General features: G+C 38.9%; 1 protein-coding gene across 2 annotated transcripts; it reads right to left on the minus strand.

The window, feature by feature from the left end:
• Nucleotides 1-3997: 3997 nt before the first annotated feature.
• On the minus strand, nucleotides 3998-26293 carry LOC109804511 (guanosine deaminase). 2 transcript variants are annotated; one of them, XM_083059803.1, is made up of 6 exons: nucleotides 26153-26293; nucleotides 25995-26050; nucleotides 25380-25439; nucleotides 25108-25298; nucleotides 4394-4498; nucleotides 3998-4299 (listed from the first exon to the last, which is right to left on the minus strand). In XM_083059803.1, the coding sequence occupies exons 2-6, from the start codon at nucleotides 26020-26022 to the stop codon at nucleotides 4111-4113; spliced, it is 573 nt and encodes a 190-aa protein (XP_082915929.1). In that variant the 5' UTR covers nucleotides 26023-26050; nucleotides 26153-26293; the 3' UTR covers nucleotides 3998-4110. The 2 variants fall into 2 exon arrangements, with proteins under 2 accessions (XP_082915929.1, XP_029125900.1); XM_029270067.2 differs by having other exon boundaries at nucleotides 25995-26036; nucleotides 26153-26186.
• Between the last annotated feature and the right edge of the window lie 239 nt (nucleotides 26294-26532).

A 26532-nucleotide genomic window follows, 5' to 3' on the forward strand; every position in this document is an offset into this window, starting at 1 on the left:
TTTTCCATTTGGTGCAGTTATTGTTCAAAATGATGAAATAGTTGCAAGTTGCCATAACATGGTTGTAAGAAACACTGATCCCAGGATTCCCAGTGCCCATGCTGAGATTATTGCTATTAGAGGTTAAATTAATAATTATTATTTTTTCCGTTATTAATTTTCTTGTTGATTTCTGAAATCTTTCGTGTATTACATATTCACATACCTAAAGAATGAACGGAATATCAAAGCAAAGAGGCCTTGAAATTGTAATCTTTATATCCTGCCATTCGGATAGGTGTCTAGATTTAGTACCAAACCATGCCTTTAATAGGATTGCTTTTGAAGGAAGATAAATGTGGAAAACAAAAAAATCGAAGTATCAAAACAAATAACAGGAAGTTTGAGCATTCTTTAATCTTTAGTTGCATTCCTTAATCAAAATTGTCAAACCTTGATTAGGTTATTTGTGAGTTTACATTGTTAGCTTTAATAATAAAGGTTTAAATATGTTTTTAGTGTTTCAAATTTAGGATAAATTTTATTTTGGGTCTCTCAAATTTAAAATTATTGTTTTTAGTCCCTGAAAATTTAAAAAAATCGTGTTTTAGTTGTTTATATTACTAGTAACACTTTATGTATGAGGCCTATGGTTATTTTTATATGGGAAACCACATTTATATTTCACAAACCATATCACTTTTCTACTGTTTTTCTTTAATATACATCATTTTGCACCTCATGTTATAACTAACTGGATGCCATCTGCTCTAAAGCTGAATCAAGTTCAACTTGCTGACTGTGAAATCTATGTTTCTTGCGAGCCTTGTCCAATGTGCCTTACTGCAATTCATTTTTCAAATATTAAGGTGAGCATGCCTCATTACTCATATTATCCTCTCACCACGTTTTTATTAAATTGATCACATTGTTCATTCTGTTTACGTTGAAACAGAAACTGATTTATGGAGCTAAAGCAGAAGCTGGAGTAGCAATTGGATTTGATGGTATTATTGCTGTGCACTGAGAAACACTGGTTTTTATGAGCAGTTCAACTTAGAGATCAAATAGGCTGATGGCAGTGTTGCTGAAATGGCAGAACAAGTATTTGAGAACACCAAAGACAAGTTTAAAATCTGAATGCAAGTTTCCATTGTTTAGGAAAACATAAATTTCTTACTATAAGTAGGTTCATGAATTCGAGAAATAAATTGTACTTGGTGTTCATCTGCTCATGTAGTATTTGTTTAAGGCGTCGGAAACGATTATTGATACGTTAAATTTATGAATGATCTCATTTTTACAGGATACAGTTTTTAAAATAAAAAGTGAGAAGATAATCAACCAGACTTTTAAGTAAACTGATTTTGAATTGTTTAGATTTCATTTAAATTTGATTAAACAGAAAGTTTACAATAGTTTAGTTCACCGAAAGTCTACTATCATATTAGTTTTGTTGTTAACAATACTTGGTAATCTTTACTTTAATACAGTATTTTGTGAATAAAGCTTAGAAAAAAAACTATTTCATTTAAAACTTAAAAGGCTAGAATGTACTAGAACTTGCAAGAAAGTTTCCCGTGTTATTACATGCATGTGGAGTTTTAAAATGACTTGAAATAGATGCTCACAAGTTTTGAATAACATAAGTGATTTAACCATTAACATTGGGATAATAATAAAAAAATAAAATAAAAACTTAGATAGATTGAACGGATCAGTTGTGAGTAAAAAATGGAAAATGGATGAAAAGTAAGAAGGAGCATGTACATAAATGCTTCTCAATACTAATAGTTAATAAGAAAATGAATCACCGCCAAATTCTTTGACATATTGACAAAATTTAAACAATTAAAGTATTAATATGATACGAGTAACCTTATCAATACCGATTACTATTCAAAATATATTAAGATAAATATAACGTTGCAAACTTTTTTTATGTTAAATAAATTATTTCAAGAGAAAATACTCACTTTATATATGTTTATTTTATATATATTTACGGTTCGTAATAAAAATTAGTCATTATTTTTTAATTTTTTATAGTAAATATTTCGTATTAAGATTATTTAAAAAAAATAAAAAATTATACTTTCTTTTTACTTATCACAAAAAACCGACAAAGACTGTGAAGCAGCAAAAACGGAATGTATATTTATAATTATTATTTTTTGTAATAAAAAAAAAATTGGGGGAACATAATTTTTCTAGTAAAGACATGCAAAAATTCTAAAAGAAACTAATTACAGCAAACTGGTAGAAAGTCTATAGAAATATATATGAGAAACGCAAGTTTTGTTTTAGGCCGAATGACTGCGTTAGTCAACAAATCATATTTGAAACAAAATCGTAATATAAATGATTTTCTAACATGATATTTTGTTGTTGCTCTTTAATTAAAAGAAAAATAATAAGTCGTGAATCTAAAAGGAGATGTTTCTTTTCCCTCAGGTTATAGGCAAAGACATGCATCGTATTTATAGTAAATGCATAACTGCCATAAACGAAGAAACGGCTACCTTGATACTCTAATATGCGCAAAAAGGAACTCTGCTTTCTCCTCAACAATTATGCTTTCCTCCTTCGTTTCTTGGATCTTGTCACCCCCCTCTTCCTCCTCCTCTTCCGAACAAGAACAAAATCTAGTTGATAATGATGACGACAATAACAATGATATTAACCACCAAAGGTTCAATGTGCAAGATGATGAAAACGACCATTTTCTAACTTCATACGACGTGGATGACACCATTCCCATTGCTCTTGCCGTTCCCAATGCCTCCCCCGCCGTCACGGTCGCCTTCCCGGCCGAGGATGACAGAAACACAGCTGCAGCCACCGCCAGCGCCACCACTATAGTAACACGGGCCAAAGGACAGCGGACTGCCAAGTATTCCGGCATGGTGAGACAATATCATAGGCTGTGGACAAAGCAGGATGAGATGGAGCTCTTGAAGGGATATCTTGATTACCTCAAGCAACATGGGGGGGCAACCACTTCTCTCCAAAACGACGTAGCCTCGTTGTATGATCACGTTAGGCCAAAACTGAACGTGGATTTCAACAGGCACCAGCTTGTTGAGAAGCTGCGAAGGTTAAAGAGAAAACACAAGTTGGCTTTGGACAAAGGTAGGGACAAGGAGGTTTCCTTTAGGAACCCCCAGGATCAGGCCATTTTCGAAATTTCGCACAAGATTTGGGGCAATGATGCAGATAATATAATGGACCATGATTGTTTGGATGGTTATGAGTCAGGACGCACTCCTGAAAGTCATCATCATGTTGGCAATGATGATGTCAAGGTGGTGAGGATTGAACAAGTTGACAACAGTGATGAAATGGACAATAGAGTGGCAAAGCGGTTGCGGCTTGATGCAGATTATGTGGACAGAACAAATGAGCAGAATCATGGTGATACTGCTACTGCCATTCAGGGCTTCGTTGAGGAGACAATGAGGTCCTGTTTCCCACCATTGCTGAATGAAGTGTTGGATGAAGCACAGGAAGGGCCACTTCCTGAGCTAGCACCAAACCCAATGCCGTTGTGCCTGGAGGAAGTGGACCATGAGCAATGGAGGAAACGGAGGATTTTGGAGCTGGAGGTGTATTTGAAGCGGTTGGAGTTGTTGCAGGATAAGATCAAGGCAAAATTGGAGGAGTTGCGATCTAGCTGATGGTGACTCAAGTTTTATACTACTCACAGATGTGCAGAAGCAGTTGTGCTTTCTTCAATAGCAACAATTGCAATGAATAGTAGAATAGCTGTAGCAATTCTGTAATCTTATATAGAAGAGAAGAAACTTACTTATATATATATATATGAACGACAAGCTTGGATTCTTGTGCATGACAGGCTTGTCATTTGTAGATTCAGTGTCTCTCTCTCTGGTTTGAATTACCTTCCCTCCTCCTACACAACTCTTCAACAATCAAACAGATCATTCATAAATTTAATGTATCAATAAGCATGTGCAATGCCTTAAGCAAACAATATGAATAAACGAACACCGACATAGGAGTACGTAAATAGTGCATTTATTGAATTCATGAATGTAGTTATAGCAAGAAATTGAAATTTTCCTGACCAATTGTATATTGTGTTAACTATAACAAGACTATCGAAGCAAATCAATACATAGGAAACTTGGCTTTTGTCTTCTCAAATACTTGTTCTGCGATAACAGCACCGCTGCCATCAGCCTTTTTTATCTCTAGCTGGGCTTTCTGATAAAAACCAGTGCCCCTCAGTGCATCGGCTATGAAATCATCGAAACCAATTGCTATTGCAGCTTCTGCTTTAGCTCCGTAAACCAGTCTCTGTTTGATGTGAACAGAATGAACAATGTGATCAATTTAATAAAAACTAGAGAAACGTGGTGAGAGGAAAATATGAATAGTGTGGCAGGCTCACCTTAATTCTTGAAAGATGAATAGCACCAAAGCACATTGGACAAGGCTCGCAAGAAGCATAGATTTCACAGTCAGCAAGTTCAATTTGATTCAGCTTTTGACAAGCCTACAGATGATATCCAGTTATAACATGAGGTCCAAAAATCAAAAGGATGTATATTAAGAAAATAAGTAGAAAAAGTGATATGGTTTAGGAAATATAAATGTGGTTTCCGATATAAAAGTAATCAGAGCCCTCATAGTCATACATATATTATAGACTAATATATATACCAGGATGAAGGGAGTCAAATGATTGCTTTTAATGTTAGCAAACAATATAAACTTTAAGCAGCATGAACTCACACACAACGTCTTCAAGGTACCGAACGGTGTTTTTCAAAACTCCCAAAGTTTGAGATCCAAATATGTCTGAGACAACCAGAGCCAATAATAGATGATTGCAATATAAAATTAAAGAATGTTCAAACTACAAGTTCTTTGGTTTGATACTTTGATTAAGAAAATTAAAACGCCAATGTTTTTATCTGTTAGGTCCAGAGTAGGCTTAATAGTTACTCACAACTAAAACAAGAGATGAGTAAAAAGAGACAAGGGAGAAAATAACCACAGTAAAAATATTATTTACTGAAAGGGAGGAAATTACAACACTTCTCTCTCTATAACTTACTCCTTTGAATTAGGAGACTACTACTACCGAGAACAGATCTCAAGGTGTATAAGAGAGGAAGAGAGAAGAGAAGAAGATTTGGGATGAAAATTATGATTTTCAACTTCCCTATTTATAGGAAAGTCCCAATGGCATTTTCGTAATTTCTCCTAAACTTTTAATATTATTTTATTATGTGGGACCCGCTTTTTAATTAAAAAACCACCGAAAGTTTTTCCTTTCGGTGCAGCTGTACCCAACATTTCTCCCACTTGAAGATTATGATTAAGTTAATCATATCTTCACACCATTGATACTTCATGTTGCTTATGTCTCCAATAGGCCAAATAAGGATCGACACCATGTAAACTTGTCAGTGTTGACAGGCTTTGTCATTACGTCTGCTATGTTGTCTTTTGTATGGATCTTCTGCATATCCACTTTTCCTTCTTCTACTACTTCACGAACAAAGTGATATTGAATTCCTATGTGCTTTGTCCTGGAATGAAAGGCTGGATTCCTTGCAATGTGCAAGGCACTCTGACTGTCACAATACACAGTAATTTTCTCCTGCTTGTGCCCGAGTTCTTCCAATAACCTTTGAATCCAAATTGCTTCCTTGCATGCTTGCGTAGCTGCCATGTATTCAGCTTCTGTAGTAGATAGAGCTACAACAGTCTGTAACTTAGACAACCAGCTCACTGCTCCTCCAGCAAGTGTAAACACATAACCAGTAGTAGATTTTCTTTTATCCAGATCTCCTGCAAAATCTGAATCAACATAGCCTCTGACAAAAAACTCCGATCCTTCAAAACATAATGCAACATCTGAGGTTCCTTTGATGTATCTAAGGATCCTCTTTACAATACTCCAGTGCTCTCTACCAGGATCTGCCATAAACCTACTGATCGCTCCCACTGCTTGTGCAATGTCTGGTCTCGTACAAATCATGGCATACATAAGGCTTCCCACCGCTGATGCATACGGCACTCGAGACATTTCTATCCTCTCTGCTTCGTTGCTAGGACTCATACTTGAGGATAATTTGTAATTGACAGGAAGTGGGGTCGAAATTGGCTTACAGTCTTGCATGTTGAAGCGCCGCAAGACTTTCAATAAATAATTCTTCTGAGAAAGCCAAATCTTCCTATCCTTTTTATCTCGGTGAATTTGCATCCCTAAAATCTTGTTTGCCGGTCCCAAGTCCTTCATATCAAACTCCCTAGCCAATTGTGCCTTTAATTCTTGGATCTGATCTTTGTTGGGGCCTACCACCAACATGTCATCCACATACAACAACAAGATGATGAAATCATTGTCATCAAACCTATTGTAGTACGTACAATGGTCTGAACTCAGTCTGTTGTAACCAAGGCTAATTATGAAGGAATCAAATCTCTTGTACCAGCATCTTGGCGCCTGTTTTAGACCATACAGAGATTTGGTCAACCTACAAACCAAGTTTTCTTTTCTTTTTTCTTTAAAGCCTTCTGGTTGGAGCATATATATTTATTCTTGGAGTTCCCCATGAAGAAAAGCAGTCTTTACATCAAGTTGCTCAAGATGTAAATTAAATGCAGCACACATAGCTAGAACAACTCTGATTGTGGTTAATCGAACAACTGGCGAGAATATCTCGTTAAAATCAATGCCCTCTTTCTGAGCATATCCCTTAATCACCAATCTTGCACGATATCTCTCCACTTGATCATTGCCATCACGTTTGATCTTATAGACCCATTTGCAACCAATGGCTTTTCGACCTTTTGGAAGATCAACAAGTTCCCATGTTTTATTTCTATGTAAGGCCTCCATTTCTTCATGCATTGCTGCCATCCACTGAGAAACATCAGAACTCCTCAACGCCTCTTGAAAGGTTGATGGTTCTCCTTCTTCAATTAAGAGACAGTACGCATCATGACTTGCCATAACATAGTCTGAATGCCAAGATGGTTTCTTCGTCTGACGTGTTGTTCGTCGAACATCTCCATCATTGTCCTCATTTGGTTCTTGTTCATCGTGCTCTTGTTCTGCTTCAGAGGTGTCATCTTCTTTAGATTTTCCTCCTATCTCCACTATACTAGTGTCTTTGATAGTGCTGTCATTCTCCTGCTCCTTTTGCAGTTCAGTTTCTGCAAACACTACATCCCTGCTAACAACAACCTTGCGGGCAGTGGGATCCCACAAGCGATACCCCTTAACATTGTCAGCATAACCCAAGAATATACATTTCCTGGATTTTGGGTCCAGCTTTGTTCTTTCTTGGGAGTTGTACATCACGTACACAGGACATCCAAACACATGTAACGAAGAATAATTAGGTGGTTTTCCACTCCACATCTCCATTGGTGTCTTTAAACCAATTGCTGTTGATGGTGAGCGATTGATCAAATAACAAGCAGTTTTGACTGCTTCTGCCCAGAAAGACTTGGCTAATCCTGCAGTTCTCAACATAGCTCTTGTCCTTTCTAGGAGAGTTCGATTCATCCGCTCTGCTACCCCATTCTGCTGAGGTGTATGAGCAACTGTAAATTGCCTCTTAATACCCTCTTGCTTGCAGAATGCCAGAAAATCACCATCTATATATTCTCCTCCATTATCTGTCCTCAAGCACTTAATCCTTTTTCCAGTATCAAGTTCCACTTGTGCTTTAAATTCCTTGAATACTGGTAACACATCTGACTTCTTCTTGATTGGGTACACCCACAATCTCCGGGAATAATCATCAATAAATGATACAAAATATTTTGCTCCTCCCATGGAAATTTCTGGTGATTCCCAAACATCAGAATGGATCAAGTCAAGTATGTGTTTGCTCCTTGTAGTTACTTTGGCAAATTGTAATCTATGTTGCTTGCTTGTCACACAGTGCTCACAAAATGGTAAGGTTACCATTTTAAGCCCTGACAAGAGATTACGTTCTGCAAGAATTTTCAGGCCTCGTTCTGACATATGTCCTAGTCTACGATGCCACATCATCGTTGCCTCTTCTTGACTTATTGCTGCAACTGATGCATCTGCTTCTTGCAACGTTTCTCCCAAGAGCAAGTATAGATTTGATGTGATCTTCTCAGCTTTCATCACCACCAAATTGCCTTTAACTACCTTCAAGATTCCACCTTCAACGTGGATCTTGCACTTGAGATCATCTAGTTGCCCAATGGACAATAGATTCTTTTTCAAGCCCTTCACATGTCGTACCCCTTGAATTGTACGAATAGTACCATCATACATTTTTAATTTGATAGTACCAACTCCAGCAATTTCCAAAGCATGATCATTTCCCATAAATACGGATCCTCCTGAAATTGGTTCATAAGTACAAAACCAATCTCTATTTGGAGTCATGTGCCAGGTTGCACCTGAATCCAATATCCAACATTCATGGAGTTGTTTTTCGCCTCTAGAACTTATTGCTTCACTGTACAATATTTCTCCATCTTCTTGGGTACTAGCAACACAACCTTGAGAGGTTGACGCTTCAGAATTCTTCCCTCCTCCACTCTTCTTGTGCCAACAATCTTTCTTCATGTGCCCTCTCATGCCACAATTATAGCATTTGAGGTTCTTCCTTCCTCGAGATTTTGATCTACCATGATTTTGACTCCCACTGGAGCCACGTTCCATTGATCTTCCTCTCATCATCGTCAAAGCTTCTGCTTGCTTTGAACTTTCCAGTCTGTCTTCCTTATTCTTTCGCCTGGACTCTTCTTCAAGAATAGCTCCGGCAACATCCTCAAAGGATAGACGACCAACAACATTATTGTTTGTTATGTTGATGATGAGTTGATCATATGAATCTGGTAAACTCTGAAGTAGAAGCTCCGCACGTTCATTTTCCACTATGTTGAAATCAGCTGTTGAAAGCTGAGCAAATAGCGTATTCAGATTGTTGATGTGGTCCGTCACTGCTGTGGACTCACTCATTCGAAGAGTGTAGAGTTTCCTCTTTAAGAATATTCTGGTGTGAAGTGACTTGACCTCGTATAATTTTACGAGCGTGTCCCAAATCTCCTTTGCAGTTGTCTTCTCTGTTATGCTCGACAAAACTGAATCAGCCATTGCTAAGTGCAAATTGGCAACAGCATTGTCATCCATTTCTCTCCACTTTTCATCAGTAATATCTGATGGCCTGCCTTCAATTGCTTTAAGACAGTTGTCTTTTCTCAAAATTGCTGCCATAATTTCTTCTATTAAACCGACTTAAGTAACTTCCACTAGAATAGTACCGCCTACTGGAACAATGATAAAATCCAGTAACAAGAATAATTCTTTTCTGATGTGACTGATCAGACAATATTGCAGCCACAGAGCATACTAAGAATTTTCTCCGATACTATACCAATGTACACCACAGCGGAATAATAAACAACCTAGTGGTAATGTTGGGTACAGCTGCACCGAAAGGAAAAAACTTTCGGTGGTTTTTTAATTAAAAAGCGGGTCCCACATAATAAAATAATATTAAAAGTTTAGGAGAAATTACGAAAATGCCATTGGGACTTTCCTATAAATAGGGAAGCTGAAAATCATAATTTTCATCCCAAATCTTCTTCTCTTCTCTCTTCCTCTCTTATACACCTTGAGATCTGTTCTCGGTAGTAGTAGTCTCCTAATTCAAAGGAGTAAGTTATAGAGAGAGAAGTGTTGTAATTTCCTCCCTTTCAGTAAATAATATTTTTACTGTGGTTATTTTCTCCCTTGTCTCTTTTTACTCATCTCTTGTTTTAGCTGTGAGTAACTATTAAGCCTACTCTGGACCTAACAGTGGTATCAGAGCCACTAGGTTGTTTATTATTCCGCTGTGGTGTACATTGGTATAGTATCGGAGAAAATTCTTAGTATGCTCTGTGGCTGCAGTATTGTCTGATCAGTCACATCAGAAAAGAATTATTCTTGTTACTGGATTTTATCATTGTTCCAGTAGGCGGTACTATTCTAGTGGAAGTTACTTAAGTCGGTTTAATAGAAGAAATTATGACAGCAAAGTTTGAGATAGAGAAGTTCAACGGGAACAATTTTTCCCTGTGGAAATTGAAGATAAGAGCAATTTTGAGAAAAGACAACTGTCTTAAAGCAATTGAAGGCAGGCCATCAGATATTACTGATGAAAAGTGGAAAGAAATGGATGACAATGCTGTTGCCAATTTGCACTTAGCAATGGCTGATTCAGTTTTGTCGAGCATAACAGAGAAGACAACTGCAAAGGAGATCCATACAAAAGACAACATAGCAGACGTAATGACAAAGCCTGTCAACACTGACAAGTTTACATGGTGTCGATCCTTATTTGGCCTATTGGAGACATAAGCAACATGAAGTATCAATGGTGTGAAGATATGATTAACTTAATCATAATCTTCAAGTGGGAGAAATGTTGGGTACAGCTGCACCGAAACGAAAAAACTTTCGGTGGTTTTTTAATTAAAAAGCGGGCCCCACATAATAAAATAATATTAAAAGTTTAGGAGAAATTACGAAAATGCCATTGGGACTTTCCTATAAATAGGGAAGCTGAAAATCATAATTTTCATCCCAAATCTTCTTCTCTTCTCTCTTCCTCTCTTATACACCTTGAGATCTGTTCTCGGTAGTAGTAGTCTCCTAATTCAAAGGAGTAAGTTATAGAGAGAGAATTGTTGTAATATTTTTCCTTTCAGTAAATAATATTTTTACTGTGGTTATTTTCTCCCTTGTCTATTTTTTACTCATCTCTTATTTTAGCTGTGAGTAATTATTATGTCTACTCTGGTCCTAACAGTGGTATCAGAGCCACTAGGTTATTTTATTCCGCTGTGATGTACATTGGTATAGTGCCGGAGAAAATTCTTAGTATGCTCTGTGGCTGCAGTATTGTCTGATCAGTCACATCAGAAAACAGAGTAGACATAATAATTACTCACAGCTAAAATAAGAGATGAGTAAAAAAGAGACAAGGGAGAAAATAACCACAGTAAAAATATTATTTACTGAAAGGGAGGAAATTACAACACTTCTCTCTCTATAACTTACTCCTTTGAATTAGAAGACTACTACTACCGAGAACAGATCTCAAGGTGTATAAGAGAGGAAGAGAGAAGAGAAGAAGGTTTGGGATGAAAATTATGATTTTCAGCTTCCCTATTTATAGGAAAGTCCCAATGGCATTTTCGTAATTTCTCCTAAACTTTTAATATTATTTTATTATGTGGGACCCGCTTTTTAATTAAAAAACCACCGAAAGTTTTTCCTTACGGTGCAGCTGTACCCAACATTTCTCCCGCTTGAAGATTATGATTAAGTTAATCATATCTTCACACCATTGATACTTCATGTTGCTTATGTCTCCAATAGGCCAAATAAGGATCGACACCATGTAAACTTGTCAGTGTTGACAGGCTTTGTCATTACGTCTGCTATGTTGTCTTTTGTATGGATCTTCTGCATATCCACTTTTCCTTCTTCTACTACTTCACGAACAAAGTGATATTGAATTCCTATGTGCTTTGTCCTGGAATGAAAGGCTGGATTCCTTGCAATGTGCAAGGCACTCTGACTGTCACAATACACAGTAATTTTCTCCTGCTTGTGCCCGAGTTCTTCCAGTAACCTTTGAATCCAAATTGCTTCCTTGCATGCTTGCGTAGCTGCCATGTATTCAGCTTCTGTAGTAGATAGAGCTACAACAGTCTGTAACTTAGACAACCAGCTCACTGCTCCTCCAGCAAGTGTAAACACATAACCAGTAGTAGATTTTCGTTTATCCAGATCTCCTGCAAAATCTGAATCAACATAGCCTCTGACAAAAAACTCCGATCCTTCAAAACATAATGCAACATCTGAGGTTCCTTTGATGTATCTAAGGATCCTCTTTACAATACTCCAGTGCTCTCTACCAGGATCTGCCATAAACCTACTGACCGCTCCCACTGCTTGTGCAATGTCTGGTCTCGTACAAATCATGGCATACATAAGGCTTCCCACCGCTGATGCATATGGCACTCGAGACATTTCCATCCTCTCTGCTTCATTGCTAGGACTCATACTTGAGGATAATTTGTAATTGACAGGAAGTGGGGTAGAAATTGGCTTACAGTCTTGCATGTTGAAGCGCCGCAAGACTTTCAATAAATAATTCTTCTGAGAAAGCCAAATCCTCCTGTTTTTTCTGTCTCGGTGAATTTGCATCCCTAAAATCTTGTTTGCCGGTCCCAAGTCCTTCATATCAAACTCCCTAGCCAATTGTGCCTTTAATTCTTGGATCTGATCTTTGTTGGGGCCTACCACCAACATGTCATCCACATACAACAGCAAAATGATGAAATCATTGTCATCAAACCTATTGTAGTACGTACAATGGTCTGAACTCAGTCTGTTGTAACCAAGGCTAATTATGAAGGAATCAAATCTCTTGTACCAGCATCTTGGCGCCTGTTTTAGACCATACAGAGATTTGGTCAACCTACAAACCAAGTTTTCTTTTCCTTGTTCTTTAAAGCCTTCTGGTTGGAGCATATATATTTCTTCTTGGAGTTCCCCATGAAGAAAAGCAGTCTTTACATCAAGTTGCTCAAGATGTAAATTAAATGCAGCACACATAGCCAGAACAACTCTGATTGTGGTTAATCGGACAACTGGCGAGAATATCTCGTTAAAATCAATGCCCGCTTTCTGAGCATATCCCTTAACCACCAATCTTGCACGATATCTCTCCACTTGATCATTGCCATCACGTTTGATCTTATAGATCCATTTGCAACCAATGGCTTTTCGACCTTTTGGAAGATCAACAAGTTCCCATGTTTTATTTCTATGTAAGGCCTCTATTTCTTCATGCATTGTTGCCATCCACTGAGAAACATCAGAACTCCTCAACGCCTCTTGAAAGGTTGATGGTTCTCCTTCTTCAGTTAAGAGACAGTACGCATCATGACTTGCCATAACATAGTCTGAATGCCAAGATGGTCTCCTTCTCTCACGTCTTATTTGTTGAACTTCTTCATCATTGGCTTCATCTGGTTCTTGTTCCTCATGCTCTTGTTCTGCTTCAGAGGTGTCATCCTTTTTAGACTTTCCTCCTATCTCCATTATACTAGTGTCTTTGATAGTGCTGTCATTTTCCTGCTCCTTTTGCAGTTCAGTTTCTGCAAACACTACATCCCTGCTAACAACAACCTTGCGGGCAGTGGGATCCCACAAGCGATACCCCTTAACATTGTCAGCATAACCCAAGAATATACATTTCCTGGATTTTGGGTCCAGCTTTGTTCTTTCTTGGGAGTTGTACATCACGTACACAGGACATCCAAACACATGTAATGAAGAATAATTAGATGGTTTTCCACTCCACATCTCCATTGGTGTCTTTAAACCAATTGCTGTTGATGGTGAGCGATTGATCAAATAACAAGCAGTTTTGACTGCTTCTGCCCAGAAAGACTTGGCTAATCCTGCAGTTCTCAACATAGCTCTTGTCCTTTCTAGGAGAGTTCGATTCATCCGCTCTGCTACCCCATTCTGCTGAGGTGTATGAGCAACTGTAAATTGCCTCTTAATACCCTCTTGCTTGCAGAATGCCAGAAAATCACCATCTATATATTCTCCTCCATTATCTGTCCTCAAGCACTTAATCCTTTTTCCAGTATCAAGTTCCACTTGTGCTTTAAATTCCTTGAATACTGGGAACACATCTGACTTCTTTTTGATTGGGTACACCCACAATCTCCAGGAATAATCATCAATGAATGATACAAAATATTTTGCTCCTCCCATGGAAATTTCTGGTGATTCCCAGACATCAGAATGAATCAAGTCTAGAATGTGTTTGCTCCTTGTAGTTACTTTGGCAAATTGTAATCTATGTTGCTTGCTTGTCACACAGTGCTCACAAAATGGTAAGGTTACCATTTTAAGCCCTGACAAGAGATTACGTTCCGCAAGAATTTTCAGGTCTCACTCTGACATATGTCCTAGTCTACGATGCCACATCATCGTTGCCTCTTCTTGACTTATTGCTGCAACTGATGCATCTGCTTCTTGCAATGTTTCTCCCAAAAGCAAGTATAGATTTGATGTGATCTTCTCAGCTTTCATCACCACCAAATTGCCTTTAACTACCTTCAAGATTCCACCTTCAACGTGGATCTTGCACTTGAGATCATCTAGTTGCCCAATGGACAATAGATTCTTTTTCAAGCCCTTCACATGTCGTACCCCTTGAATTGTACGAACAGTACCATCAACAACAACAACAACAACCAAGCCTTTATCCCACTAGGTGGGGTCGGCTATATGGATCAAACGACGCCATAAGGATCTATCATAAATCATCTCTCTTGATAAGGCATTGATCTCCATGTCCTTTAGCACTGTTTCCCCTATAGTTTTCCGAGGCCTTCCTCTCCTTCTAGCTCCAACAGTAGCCTCCATCTCATCGACCCTCCTCACCGGTGCGTCAGCCGGTCTCCTCCACACATGCCCAAACCATCTAAGACGGGACTCAACCAACTTCTCCACAATAAGTGCAACCCCCACACTTTCTCGGATGCATTCATTTCTAATCCGATCTTTTATCGTGTGTCCGCACATCCACCGTAACATCCTCATCTCGGCTACATGAAGTTTATTCTCGTGTTTCCCCTTTGCGGCCCAACACTCGGTCCCATATAATATAGCCGGCCTAACAGCAGTACGGTAGAACTTTCCTTTAAGCTTAAGAGGCACCTTTTTATCACATAGCACCCCGGACGCCCTCCTCCATTTCATCCAACCCGCTTGGATCCTATGATGCACATCGCCTTCCAACTCTGCATCTTGCTGAACAATAGATCCCAAATACTTAAACCTTGGGACTTTTGTTATTGCTTGCTCTCGAATCTTCACCTCCTGAGTTGCCCTTGTGTTCCGCATGCTAAACTTACACTCCATATCATTCATTGATGATTATTCCAGCAATTTCCAAAGCATGATCATTTCCCATAAATACGGATCCTCCTGAGATTGATTCATAAGTGCAAAACCAATCTCTATTTGGAGTCATGTGCCAGGTTGCACCTGAATCCAATATCCAACATTCATGGAGTTGTTTTTCGCCTCTAGAACTTATTGCTTCACTGTACAATATTTCTCCATCTTCTTGGGTACTAGCAACACAACCTTGAGAGGTTGACGCTTCAGAATTCTTCCCTCCTCCACTCTTCTTGTGCCAACAATCTTTCTTCATGTGCCCTCTCATGCCACAATTATAGCATTTGAGGTTCTTCCATCCTCGAGATTTTGATCTACCATGATTTTGACTCCCACTGGAGCCACGTTCCATTGATCTTCCTCTCATCATCGTCAAAGCTTCTGCTTGCTTTGAACTTTCCAGTCTGTCTTCCTTATTCTTTCGCCTGGACTCTTCTTCAAGAATAGCTCCGGCAACATCCTCAAAGGATAGACGACCAACAACATTATTGTTTGTTATGTTGATGATGAGTTGATCATATGAATCTGGTAAACTCTGAAGTAGAAGCTCCGCACGTTCATTTTCCACTATGTTGAAATCAGCTGTTGAAAGCTGAGCAAATAGCGTATTCAGATTGTTGATGTGGTCCGTCACTGCTGTGGACTCACTCATTCGAAGAGTGTAGAGTTTCCTCTTTAAGAATATTCTGGTGTGAAGTGACTTGACCTCGTATAATTTTACGAGCGTGTCCCAAATCTCCTTTGCAGTTGTCTTCTCTGCTATGCTCGACAAAACTGAATCAGCCATTGCTAAGTGCAAATTGGCAACAGCATTGTCATCCATTTCTCTCCACTTTTCATCAGTAATATCTGATGGTCTGCCTTCAATTGCTTTAAGACAGTTGTCTTTTCTCAAAATTGCTCTTATCTTCAACTTCCACAAAGAGAAATTATTCCCTTTGAACTTCTCTATCTCATATTTTGCTGCCATAATTTCTCTCTATCAAACCGACTTAAGTAACTTCCACTAGAATAGTACCGCCTACTGGAACAATGATAAAATCCAGTAATAAGAATAATTCTTTTCTGATGTGACTGATCAGACAATACTGCAGCCACAGAGCATACTAAGAATTTTCTCCGGCACTATACCAATGTACATCACAGCGGACAGTCTATCCTTTGAGGAATAAGAATAAGGAAGAGTCCAGGCGAAAGAATAAGGAACAATCCCTATGTTAAGAATAATTCTTTTCTGATCCTTAAAATCTGAATCAACATAGCCTCTGACAACAAACTCCGATCCTTCAAAACATAATGCAACATCTGAGGTTCCTTTGATATATCTAAGGATCCTCTTTACAATACTCCAATGCTCTCTACCAGGATCTGCCATAAACCTACTGACCGCTCCCACTGCTTGTGCAATGTCTGGTCTCTACAAATCATGGCATACATAAGGCTTCCCACCGCTGATGCATATGGCACTCGAGACATTTCCATCCTCTCTGCTTCATTGCTAGGACTCATACTTGAGGATAATTTGTAATTGACAGGAAGTGGGGTAGAAATTGGCTTACAGTCTTGCATGTTGAAGCGCCGCAAGACTTTCAGTAAATAATTCCTCTGAGAAAGCCAAATCTTCCTATCCTTTTTATCTCGGTGAATTTGCATCCCTAAAATCTTGTTTGCCGGTCCCAAGTCCTTCATATCAAACTCCCTAGCCAATTGTGCCTTCAATTCTTGGATCTGATCTTTGTTGGGGCCTACCACCAACATGTCATCCACATACAACAGCAAAATGATGAAATCATTGTCATCAAACCTATTGTAGTACGTACAATGGTCTGAACTCAGTCTGTTGTAACCAAGGCTAATTATGAAGGAATCAAATCTCTTGTACCAGCATCTTGGCGCCTGTTTTAGACCATACAGAGATTTGGTCAACCTACAAACCAAGTTTTCTTTTCCTTGTTCTTTAAAGCCTTCTGGTTGGAGCATATATATTTCTTCTTGGAGTTCCCCATGAAGAAAAACAGTCTTTACATCAAGTTGCTCAAGATGTAAATTAAATGCAGCACACATAGCTAGAACAACTCTGATTGTGGTTAATCGGACAACTGGCGAGAATATCTCGTTAAAATCAATGCCCTCTTTCTGAGCATATCCCTTAACCACCAATCTTGCACGATATCTCTCCACTTGATCATTGCCATCACGTTTGATCTTATAGACCCATTTGCAACCAATGGCTTTTCGACCTTTTGGAAGATCAACAAGTTCCCATGTTTTATTTCTATGTAAGGCCTCCATTTCTTCATGCATTGCTGCCATCCACTGAGAAACATCAGAACTCCTCAACGCCTCTTGAAAGGTTGATGGTTCTCCTTCTTCAGTTAAGAGACAGTACGCATCATGACTTACCATAACATAGTCTGAATGCCAAGATGGTTTCTTCGTCTGACGTGTTGTTCGTCGAACATCTCCATCATTGTCCTCATTTGGTTCTTGTTCATCGTGCTCTTGTTCTGCTTCAGAGGTGTCATCTTCTTTAGATTTTCCTCCTATCTCCACTATACTGGTGTCTTTGATAGTGCTGTCATTTTCCTGCTCCTTTTGCAGTTCAGTTTCTGCAAACACTACATCCCTGCTAACAACAACCTTGCGGGCAGTGGGATCCCACAAGCGATACCCCTTAACATTGTCAGCATAACCCAAGAATATACATTTCCTGGATTTTGGGTCCAGCTTTGTTCTTTCTTGGGAGTTGTACATCACGTACACAGGACATCCAAACACATGTAATGAAGAATAATTAGATGGTTTTCCACTCCACATCTCCATTGGTGTCTTTAAACCAATTGCTGTTGATGGTGAGCGATTGATCAAATAACAAGCAGTTTTGACTGCTTCTGCCCAGAAAGACTTGGCTAATCCTGCAGTTCTCAACATAGCTCTTGTCCTTTCTAGGAGAGTTCGATTCATCCGCTCTGCTACCCCATTCTGCTGAGGTGTATGAGCAACTGTAAATTGCCTCTTAATACCCTCTTGCTTGCAGAATGCCAGAAAATCACCATCTATATATTCTCCTCCATTATCTGTCCTCAAGCACTTAATCCTTTTTCCAGTATCAAGTTCCACTTGTGCTTTAAATTCCTTGAATACTGGGAACACATCTGACTTCTTTTTGATTGGGTACACCCACAATCTCCGGGAATAATCATCAATGAATGATACAAAATATTTTGCTCCTCCCATGGAAATTTCTGGTGATTCCCAGACATCAGAATGAATCAAGTCTAGAATGTGTTTGCTCCTTGTAGTTACTTTGGCAAATTGTAATCTATGTTGCTTGCTTGTCACACAGTGCTCACAAAATGGTAAGGTTACCATTTTAAGCCCTGACAAGAGATTACGTTCCGCAAGAATTTTCAGGTCTCACTCTGACATATGTCCTAGTCTACGATGCCACATCATCGTTGCCTCTTCTTGACTTATTGCTGCAACTGATGCATCTGCTTCTTGCAATGTTTCTCCCAAAAGCAAGTATAGATTTGATGTGATCTTCTCAGCTTTCATCACCACCAAATTGCCTTTAACTACCTTCAAGATTCCACCTTCAACGTGGATCTTGCACTTGAGATCATCTAGTTGCCCAATGGACAATAGATTCTTTTTCAAGCCCTTCACATGTCGTACCCCTTGAATTGTACGAACAGTACCATCAACAACAACAACAACAACCAAGCCTTTATCCCACTAGGTGGGGTCGGCTATATGGATCAAACGACGCCATAAGGATCTATCATAAATCATCTCTCTTGATAAGGCATTGATCTCCATGTCCTTTAGCACTGTTTCCCCTATAGTTTTCCGAGGCCTTCCTCTCCTTCTAGCTCCAACAGTAGCCTCCATCTCATCGACCCTCCTCACCGGTGCGTCAGCCGGTCTCCTCCACACATGCCCAAACCATCTAAGACGGGACTCAACCAACTTCTCCACAATAAGTGCAACCCCCACACTTTCTCGGATGCATTCATTTCTAATCCGATCTTTTATCGTGTGTCCGCACATCCACCGTAACATCCTCATCTCGGCTACATGAAGTTTATTCTCGTGTTTCCCCTTTGCGGCCCAACACTCGGTCCCATATAATATAGCCGGCCTAACAGCAGTACGGTAGAACTTTCCTTTAAGCTTAAGAGGCACCTTTTTATCACATAGCACCCCGGACGCCCTCCTCCATTTCATCCAACCCGCTTGGATCCTATGATGCACATCGCCTTCCAACTCTGCATCTTGCTGAACAATAGATCCCAAATACTTAAACCTTGGGACTTTTGTTATTGCTTGCTCTCGAATCTTCACCTCCTGAGTTGCCCTTGTGTTCCGCATGCTAAACTTACACTCCATATCATTCATTGATGATTATTCCAGCAATTTCCAAAGCATGATCATTTCCCATAAATACGGATCCTCCTGAGATTGATTCATAAGTGCAAAACCAATCTCTATTTGGAGTCATGTGCCAGGTTGCACCTGAATCCAATATCCAACATTCATGGAGTTGTTTTTCGCCTCTAGAACTTATTGCTTCACTGTACAATATTTCTCCATCTTCTTGGGTACTAGCAACACAACCTTGAGAGGTTGACGCTTCAGAATTCTTCCCTCCTCCACTCTTCTTGTGCCAACAATCTTTCTTCATGTGCCCTCTCATGCCACAATTATAGCATTTGAGGTTCTTCCATCCTCGAGATTTTGATCTACCATGATTTTGACTCCCACTGGAGCCACGTTCCATTGATCTTCCTCTCATCATCGTCAAAGCTTCTGCTTGCTTTGAACTTTCCAGTCTGTCTTCCTTATTCTTTCGCCTGGACTCTTCTTCAAGAATAGCTCCGGCAACATCCTCAAAGGATAGACGACCAACAACATTATTGTTTGTTATGTTGATGATGAGTTGATCATATGAATCTGGTAAACTCTGAAGTAGAAGCTCCGCACGTTCATTTTCCACTATGTTGAAATCAGCTGTTGAAAGCTGAGCAAATAGCGTATTCAGATTGTTGATGTGGTCCGTCACTGCTGTGGACTCACTCATTCGAAGAGTGTAGAGTTTCCTCTTTAAGAATATTCTGGTGTGAAGTGACTTGACCTCGTATAATTTTACGAGCGTGTCCCAAATCTCCTTTGCAGTTGTCTTCTCTGCTATGCTCGACAAAACTGAATCAGCCATTGCTAAGTGCAAATTGGCAACAGCATTGTCATCCATTTCTCTCCACTTTTCATCAGTAATATCTGATGGTCTGCCTTCAATTGCTTTAAGACAGTTGTCTTTTCTCAAAATTGCTCTTATCTTCAACTTCCACAAAGAGAAATTATTCCCTTTGAACTTCTCTATCTCATATTTTGCTGCCATAATTTCTCTCTATCAAACCGACTTAAGTAACTTCCACTAGAATAGTACCGCCTACTGGAACAATGATAAAATCCAGTAATAAGAATAATTCTTTTCTGATGTGACTGATCAGACAATACTGCAGCCACAGAGCATACTAAGAATTTTCTCCGGCACTATACCAATGTACATCACAGCGGACAGTCTATCCTTTGAGGAATAAGAATAAGGAAGAGTCCAGGCGAAAGAATAAGGAACAATCCCTATGTTAAGAATAATTCTTTTCTGATCCTTAAAATCTGAATCAACATAGCCTCTGACAACAAACTCCGATCCTTCAAAACATAATGCAACATCTGAGGTTCCTTTGATATATCTAAGGATCCTCTTTACAATACTCCAATGCTCTCTACCAGGATCTGCCATAAACCTACTGACCGCTCCCACTGCTTGTGCAATGTCTGGTCTCTACAAATCATGGCATACATAAGGCTTCCCACCGCTGATGCATATGGCACTCGAGACATTTCCATCCTCTCTGCTTCATTGCTAGGACTCATACTTGAGGATAATTTGTAATTGACAGGAAGTGGGGTAGAAATTGGCTTACAGTCTTGCATGTTGAAGCGCCGCAAGACTTTCAGTAAATAATTCCTCTGAGAAAGCCAAATCTTCCTATCCTTTTTATCTCGGTGAATTTGCATCCCTAAAATCTTGTTTGCCGGTCCCAAGTCCTTCATATCAAACTCCCTAGCCAATTGTGCCTTCAATTCTTGGATCTGATCTTTGTTGGGGCCTACCACCAACATGTCATCCACATACAACAGCAAAATGATGAAATCATTGTCATCAAACCTATTGTAGTACGTACAATGGTCTGAACTCAGTCTGTTGTAACCAAGGCTAATTATGAAGGAATCAAATCTCTTGTACCAGCATCTTGGCGCCTGTTTTAGACCATACAGAGATTTGGTCAACCTACAAACCAAGTTTTCTTTTCTTTTTTCTTTAAAGCCTTCTGGTTGGAGCATATATATTTCTTCTTGGAGTTCCCCATGAAGAAAAACAGTCTTTACATCAAGTTGCTCAAGATGTAAATTAAATGCAGCACACATAGCTAGAACAACTCTGATTGTGGTTAATCGGACAACTGGCGAGAATATCTCGTTAAAATCAATGCCCTCTTTCTGAGCATATCCCTTAACCACCAATCTTGCACGATATCTCTCCACTTGATCATTGCCATCACGTTTGATCTTATAGACCCATTTGCAACCAATGGCTTTTCGACCTTTTGGAAGATCAACAAGTTCCCATGTTTTATTTCTATGTAAGGCCTCCATTTCTTCATGCATTGCTGCCATCCACTGAGAAACATCAGAACTCCTCAACGCCTCTTGAAAGGTTGATGGTTCTCCTTCTTCAGTTAAGAGACAGTACGCATCATGACTTACCATAACATAGTCTGAATGCCAAGATGGTTTCTTCGTCTGACGTGTTGTTCGTCGAACATCTCCATCATTGTCCTCATTTGGTTCTTGTTCATCGTGCTCTTGTTCTGCTTCAGAGGTGTCATCTTCTTTAGATTTTCCTCCTATCTCCACTATACTGGTGTCTTTGATAGTGCTGTCATTTTCCTGCTCCTTTTGCAGTTCAGTTTCTGCAAACACTACATCCCTGCTAACAACAACCTTGCGGGCAGTGGGATCCCACAAGCGATACCCCTTAACATTGTCAGCATAACCCAAGAATATACATTTCCTGGATTTTGGGTCCAGCTTTGTTCTTTCTTGGGAGTTGTACATCACGTACACAGGACATCCAAACACATGTAATGAAGAATAATTAGATGGTTTTCCACTCCACATCTCCATTGGTGTCTTTAAACCAATTGCTGTTGATGGTGAGCGATTGATCAAATAACAAGCAGTTTTGACTGCTTCTGCCCAGAAAGACTTGGCTAATCCTGCAGTTCTCAACATAGCTCTTGTCCTTTCTAGAAGAGTTCGATTCATCCGCTCTGCTACCCCATTCTGCTGAGGTGTATGAGCAACTGTAAATTGCCTTTTAATACCCTCTTGCTTGCAGAATGCCAGAAAATCACCATCTGTATATTCTCTTCCATTGTCTGTCCTTAAGCACTTAATCCTTTTTCCAGTATCAAGTTCTACTTGTGCTTTAAATTCCTTGAATACTGGGAACACATCTGACTTCTTTTTGATTGGGTACACCCACAATCTCCGGGAATAATCATCAATGAATGATACAAAATATTTTGCTCCTCCCATGGAAATTTCTGGTGATTCCCAGACATCAGAATGAATCAAGTCTAGAATGTGTTTGCTCCTTGTAGTTACTTTGGCAAATTGTAATCTATGTTGCTTGCTTGTCACACAGTGCTCACAAAATGGTAAAGTTACCATTTTAAGCCCTGACAAGAGATTACGTTCCGCAAGAATTTTCAGGCCTCGCTCTGACATATGTCCTAGTCTACGATGCCACATCATCGTTGCCTCTTCTTGACTTATTGCTGCAACTGATGCATCTGCTTCTTGCAACGTTTCTCCCAAAAGCAAGTATAGATTTGATGTGATCTTCTCAGCTTTCATCACCACCAAATTGCCTTTAACTACCTTCAAGATTCCACCTTCAACGTGGATCTTGCACTTGAGATCATCTAGTTGCCCAATGGACAATAGATTCTTTTTCAAGCCCTTCACATGTCGTACCCCTTGAATTGTACGAACAGTACCATCATACATTTTTAATTTGATAGTACCAACTCCAGCAATTTCCAAAGCATGATCATTTCCCATAAATACGGATCCTCCTGAGATTGATTCATAAGTGCAAAACCAATCTCTATTTGGAGTCATGTGCCAGGTTGCACCTGAATCCAATATCCAACATTCATGGAGTTGTTTTTCGCCTCTGGAACTTATTGCTTCACTGTACAATATTTCTCCATCTTCTTGGGTACTAGCAACACAACCTTGAGAGGTTGACGCTTCAGAATTCTTTCCTCCTCCACTCTTCTTGTGCCAACAATCTTTCTTCATGTGCCCTCTCATGCCACAATTATAGCATTTGCGGTTTTTTCTTCCTCGAGATTTTGATCTACCATGATTTTGACTCGCACTGGAGCCACGTTCCATTTGTCTTCCTCTCATCATCGTCAATGCTTCTGCTTGTTTAGAAGTCTCTAGTCTATCTTCCTTATTCTTTCGCCTGGACTCTTCTTCAAGAATAGCTCCGGCAACATCCTCAAAGGATAGACGACCAACAACATTATTGTTTGTTATGTTGATGATGAGTTGATCATATGAATCTGGTAAACTCTGAAGTAGAAGCTCCGCACGTTCATTTTCCACTATGTTGAAATCAGCTGTTGTAAGCTGAGCAAATAGCGTATTCAGATTGTTGATGTGGTCCGTCACTGCTGTGGACTCACTCATTCGAAGAGTGTAGAGTTTCCTCTTTAAGAATATTCTGGTGTGAAGTGACTTGACCTCGTATAATTTTACGAGCGTGTCCCAAATCTCCTTTGCAGTTGTCTTCTCTGCTATGCTCGACAAAACTGAATCAGTCATTGCTAAGTGCAAATTGGCAACAGCATTGTCATCCATTTCTCTCCACTTTTCATCAGTAATATCTGATGGTCTGCCTTCAATTGCTTTAAGACAGTTGTCTTTTCTCAAAATTGCTCTTATCTTCAACTTCCACAAAGAGAAATTATTCCCTTTGAACTTCTCTATCTCATATTTTGCTGCCATAATTTCTCTCTATCAAACCGACTTAAGTAACTTCCACTAGAATAGTACCGCCTACTGGAACAATGATAAAATCCAGTAATAAGAATAATTCTTTTCTGATGTGACTGATCAGACAATACTGCAGTCACAGAGCATACTAAGAATTTTCTCCGGCACTATACCAATGTGCAGGGATTGTTATGTTTGCATATTGGAAAAGAATAACTTCCTCTCTTATACACCTTGAGATCTGTTATCGGTAGTAGTAGTCTCCTAATTCAAAGGAGTAAGTTATAGAGAGAGAAGTGTTGTAATTTCCTCCCTTTCAGTAAATAATATTTTTACTGTGGTCTTGCTTAATAATTACTCACAGCTAAAATAAGAGATGAGTAAAAAAGAGACAAGGGAGAAAATAACCACAGTAAAAATATTATTTACTGAAAGGGAGGAAATTACAACACTTCTCTCTCTATAACTTACTCCTTTGAATTAGGAGACTACTACTACCGAGAACAGATCTCAAGGTGTATAAGAGAGGAAGAGAGAAGAGAAGAAGATTTGGGATGAAAATTATGATTTTCAGCTTCCCTATTTATAGGAAAGTCCCAATGGCATTTTCGTAATTTCTCCTAAACTTTTAATATTATTTTATTATGTGGGACCCGCTTTTTAATTAAAAAACCACCGAAAGTTTTTCCTTTCGGTGCAGCTGTACCCAACATTATCTGCCTAACATGCCAGGTTATACAGACCTAGATGACATGATGTTCCTTTAAACAGTTTTTTGCCACACTTATAAAAAAAATTGTATAGTCAACCCATCGCTTAATCTGTCTCCATGATTGGAAACCAAATGGCAGAATTATCATGATTACAATTCCACAACCTCTTGTTTTGATAATCCATTCATTCTTGAGGCATGTGATAGACCTCAGATTTCACTAATCAACAATAAAATTCTTAATGGAAAGAATAGCTGTTAATTTAACCTCTCTTATAGCAGTAACCTCAGCATGGGCAGTGGGATCAGTGTTTCTTAAAACCATGTTATGACAGCTTACAACTACTTCATCATTTCGAACAACAACTGCTCCAAATGGGCCACCATCACCACATTCAACCCCCTTATACGCTTCTTCAACTGCTTTTGTTAGGAACTTGTGGTCTCTATCCTGTACAGCTGGTATAACGAGAGAAAATAATGTTTGGAAAAAGAAAAATGTAGGAGGGAGGGGGGGAGATGAGACAAAAATTACATTACCTTCTTGATGACCAGGGAATGCTGAAGCAACAGAAATAGTTCCGTCTTTGGTGTCCAACACTATAACAAAAGCCAGGTAAAAGAAAGTATCAAACAATCAGATCCTTCCAGCTCTAGAAGCAAAATCAACAAAGAGCATTATTATACTAAAAGAGCAAATCAAATGATATAAAAACAGATATACACAACAAGCAACAAGCCGTGACCCTAGCATAGCTAAATCTGAGTATACTTTAAAAATAACAAATTAACAACAAGAATTAGGGTCAAATTTTCTTGTAAAAATATCCCATGCGAATGGGATAAGGGAAATGATTTTAGCCTATATATGCATACTATCTCTCATATTAACTGCATAAAATGCGTTTGGAGTTTGTTCAGTCCTGCCTTTACACTAAATAAATTCTGCTCTGATCTCTCTCAACTCAGATTCTTACTTCCTTCAATAATGTAAAGTGTAAACATTTAATCTGGTTTTCACCCATAATGAAAGCACATAGTTGAATTGAAGACACTAACGACACCAATTAAAGAGGACAGGAATTTAGTGTATAATGAAGCATAAGGGAAACAGAATTAGCTAGAAGCAAAAGCGATAATTATGAAGAAATTTACCATTAGCGGTGGCAGTAGCATCCTCCATGATGGTACTAGGATCTGACAAAAAAGATCTAGAAAATTGGAAGTGGTGGAAAGTAAAAACGATAGAGAAAATAGGACACCAAGTTCCCTTCAAAAGTGAAGCAAAGGCAGAAAAAGTGGTAAGGACGCACAAGTACACAGTGTTGTGTTGTGTTGTGTTGTCAATGTTTCTATCTCATCTCTTTTAGGACTGTAACCCAACCACGCAATTTCGCTATTCCAATGGACCCAATACCCAACCCGTTTTCGCTGCGCTGCTCTACATAGTCTCTGTCGGTTTTTTTGTGCCAAATAAAAAAATATGTTTACACTGTTAGATTTATCTTACTATTTTTAATGGATATTTGTTATTTTTAATGTTTACTCGTGTCATATCAATATTTTAATTGTTTAAATTTGTCAATATGTGAAAGAATTTGGCGGTGGTTCATTTTCTTATTAACTACTAGTATTGAGAAGCATTTATGCACATGCTCCTACTTACTTTCCATCCATTTTCCATTGTTTTACT

This window comes from Cajanus cajan, chromosome 7 (genome assembly GCF_000230855.2).
Source record: "Cajanus cajan strain Asha chromosome 7, NIPB_CcT2T_4, whole genome shotgun sequence".
In the NCBI taxonomy this organism is placed as follows: Eukaryota; Viridiplantae; Streptophyta; class Magnoliopsida; order Fabales; family Fabaceae; genus Cajanus; species Cajanus cajan.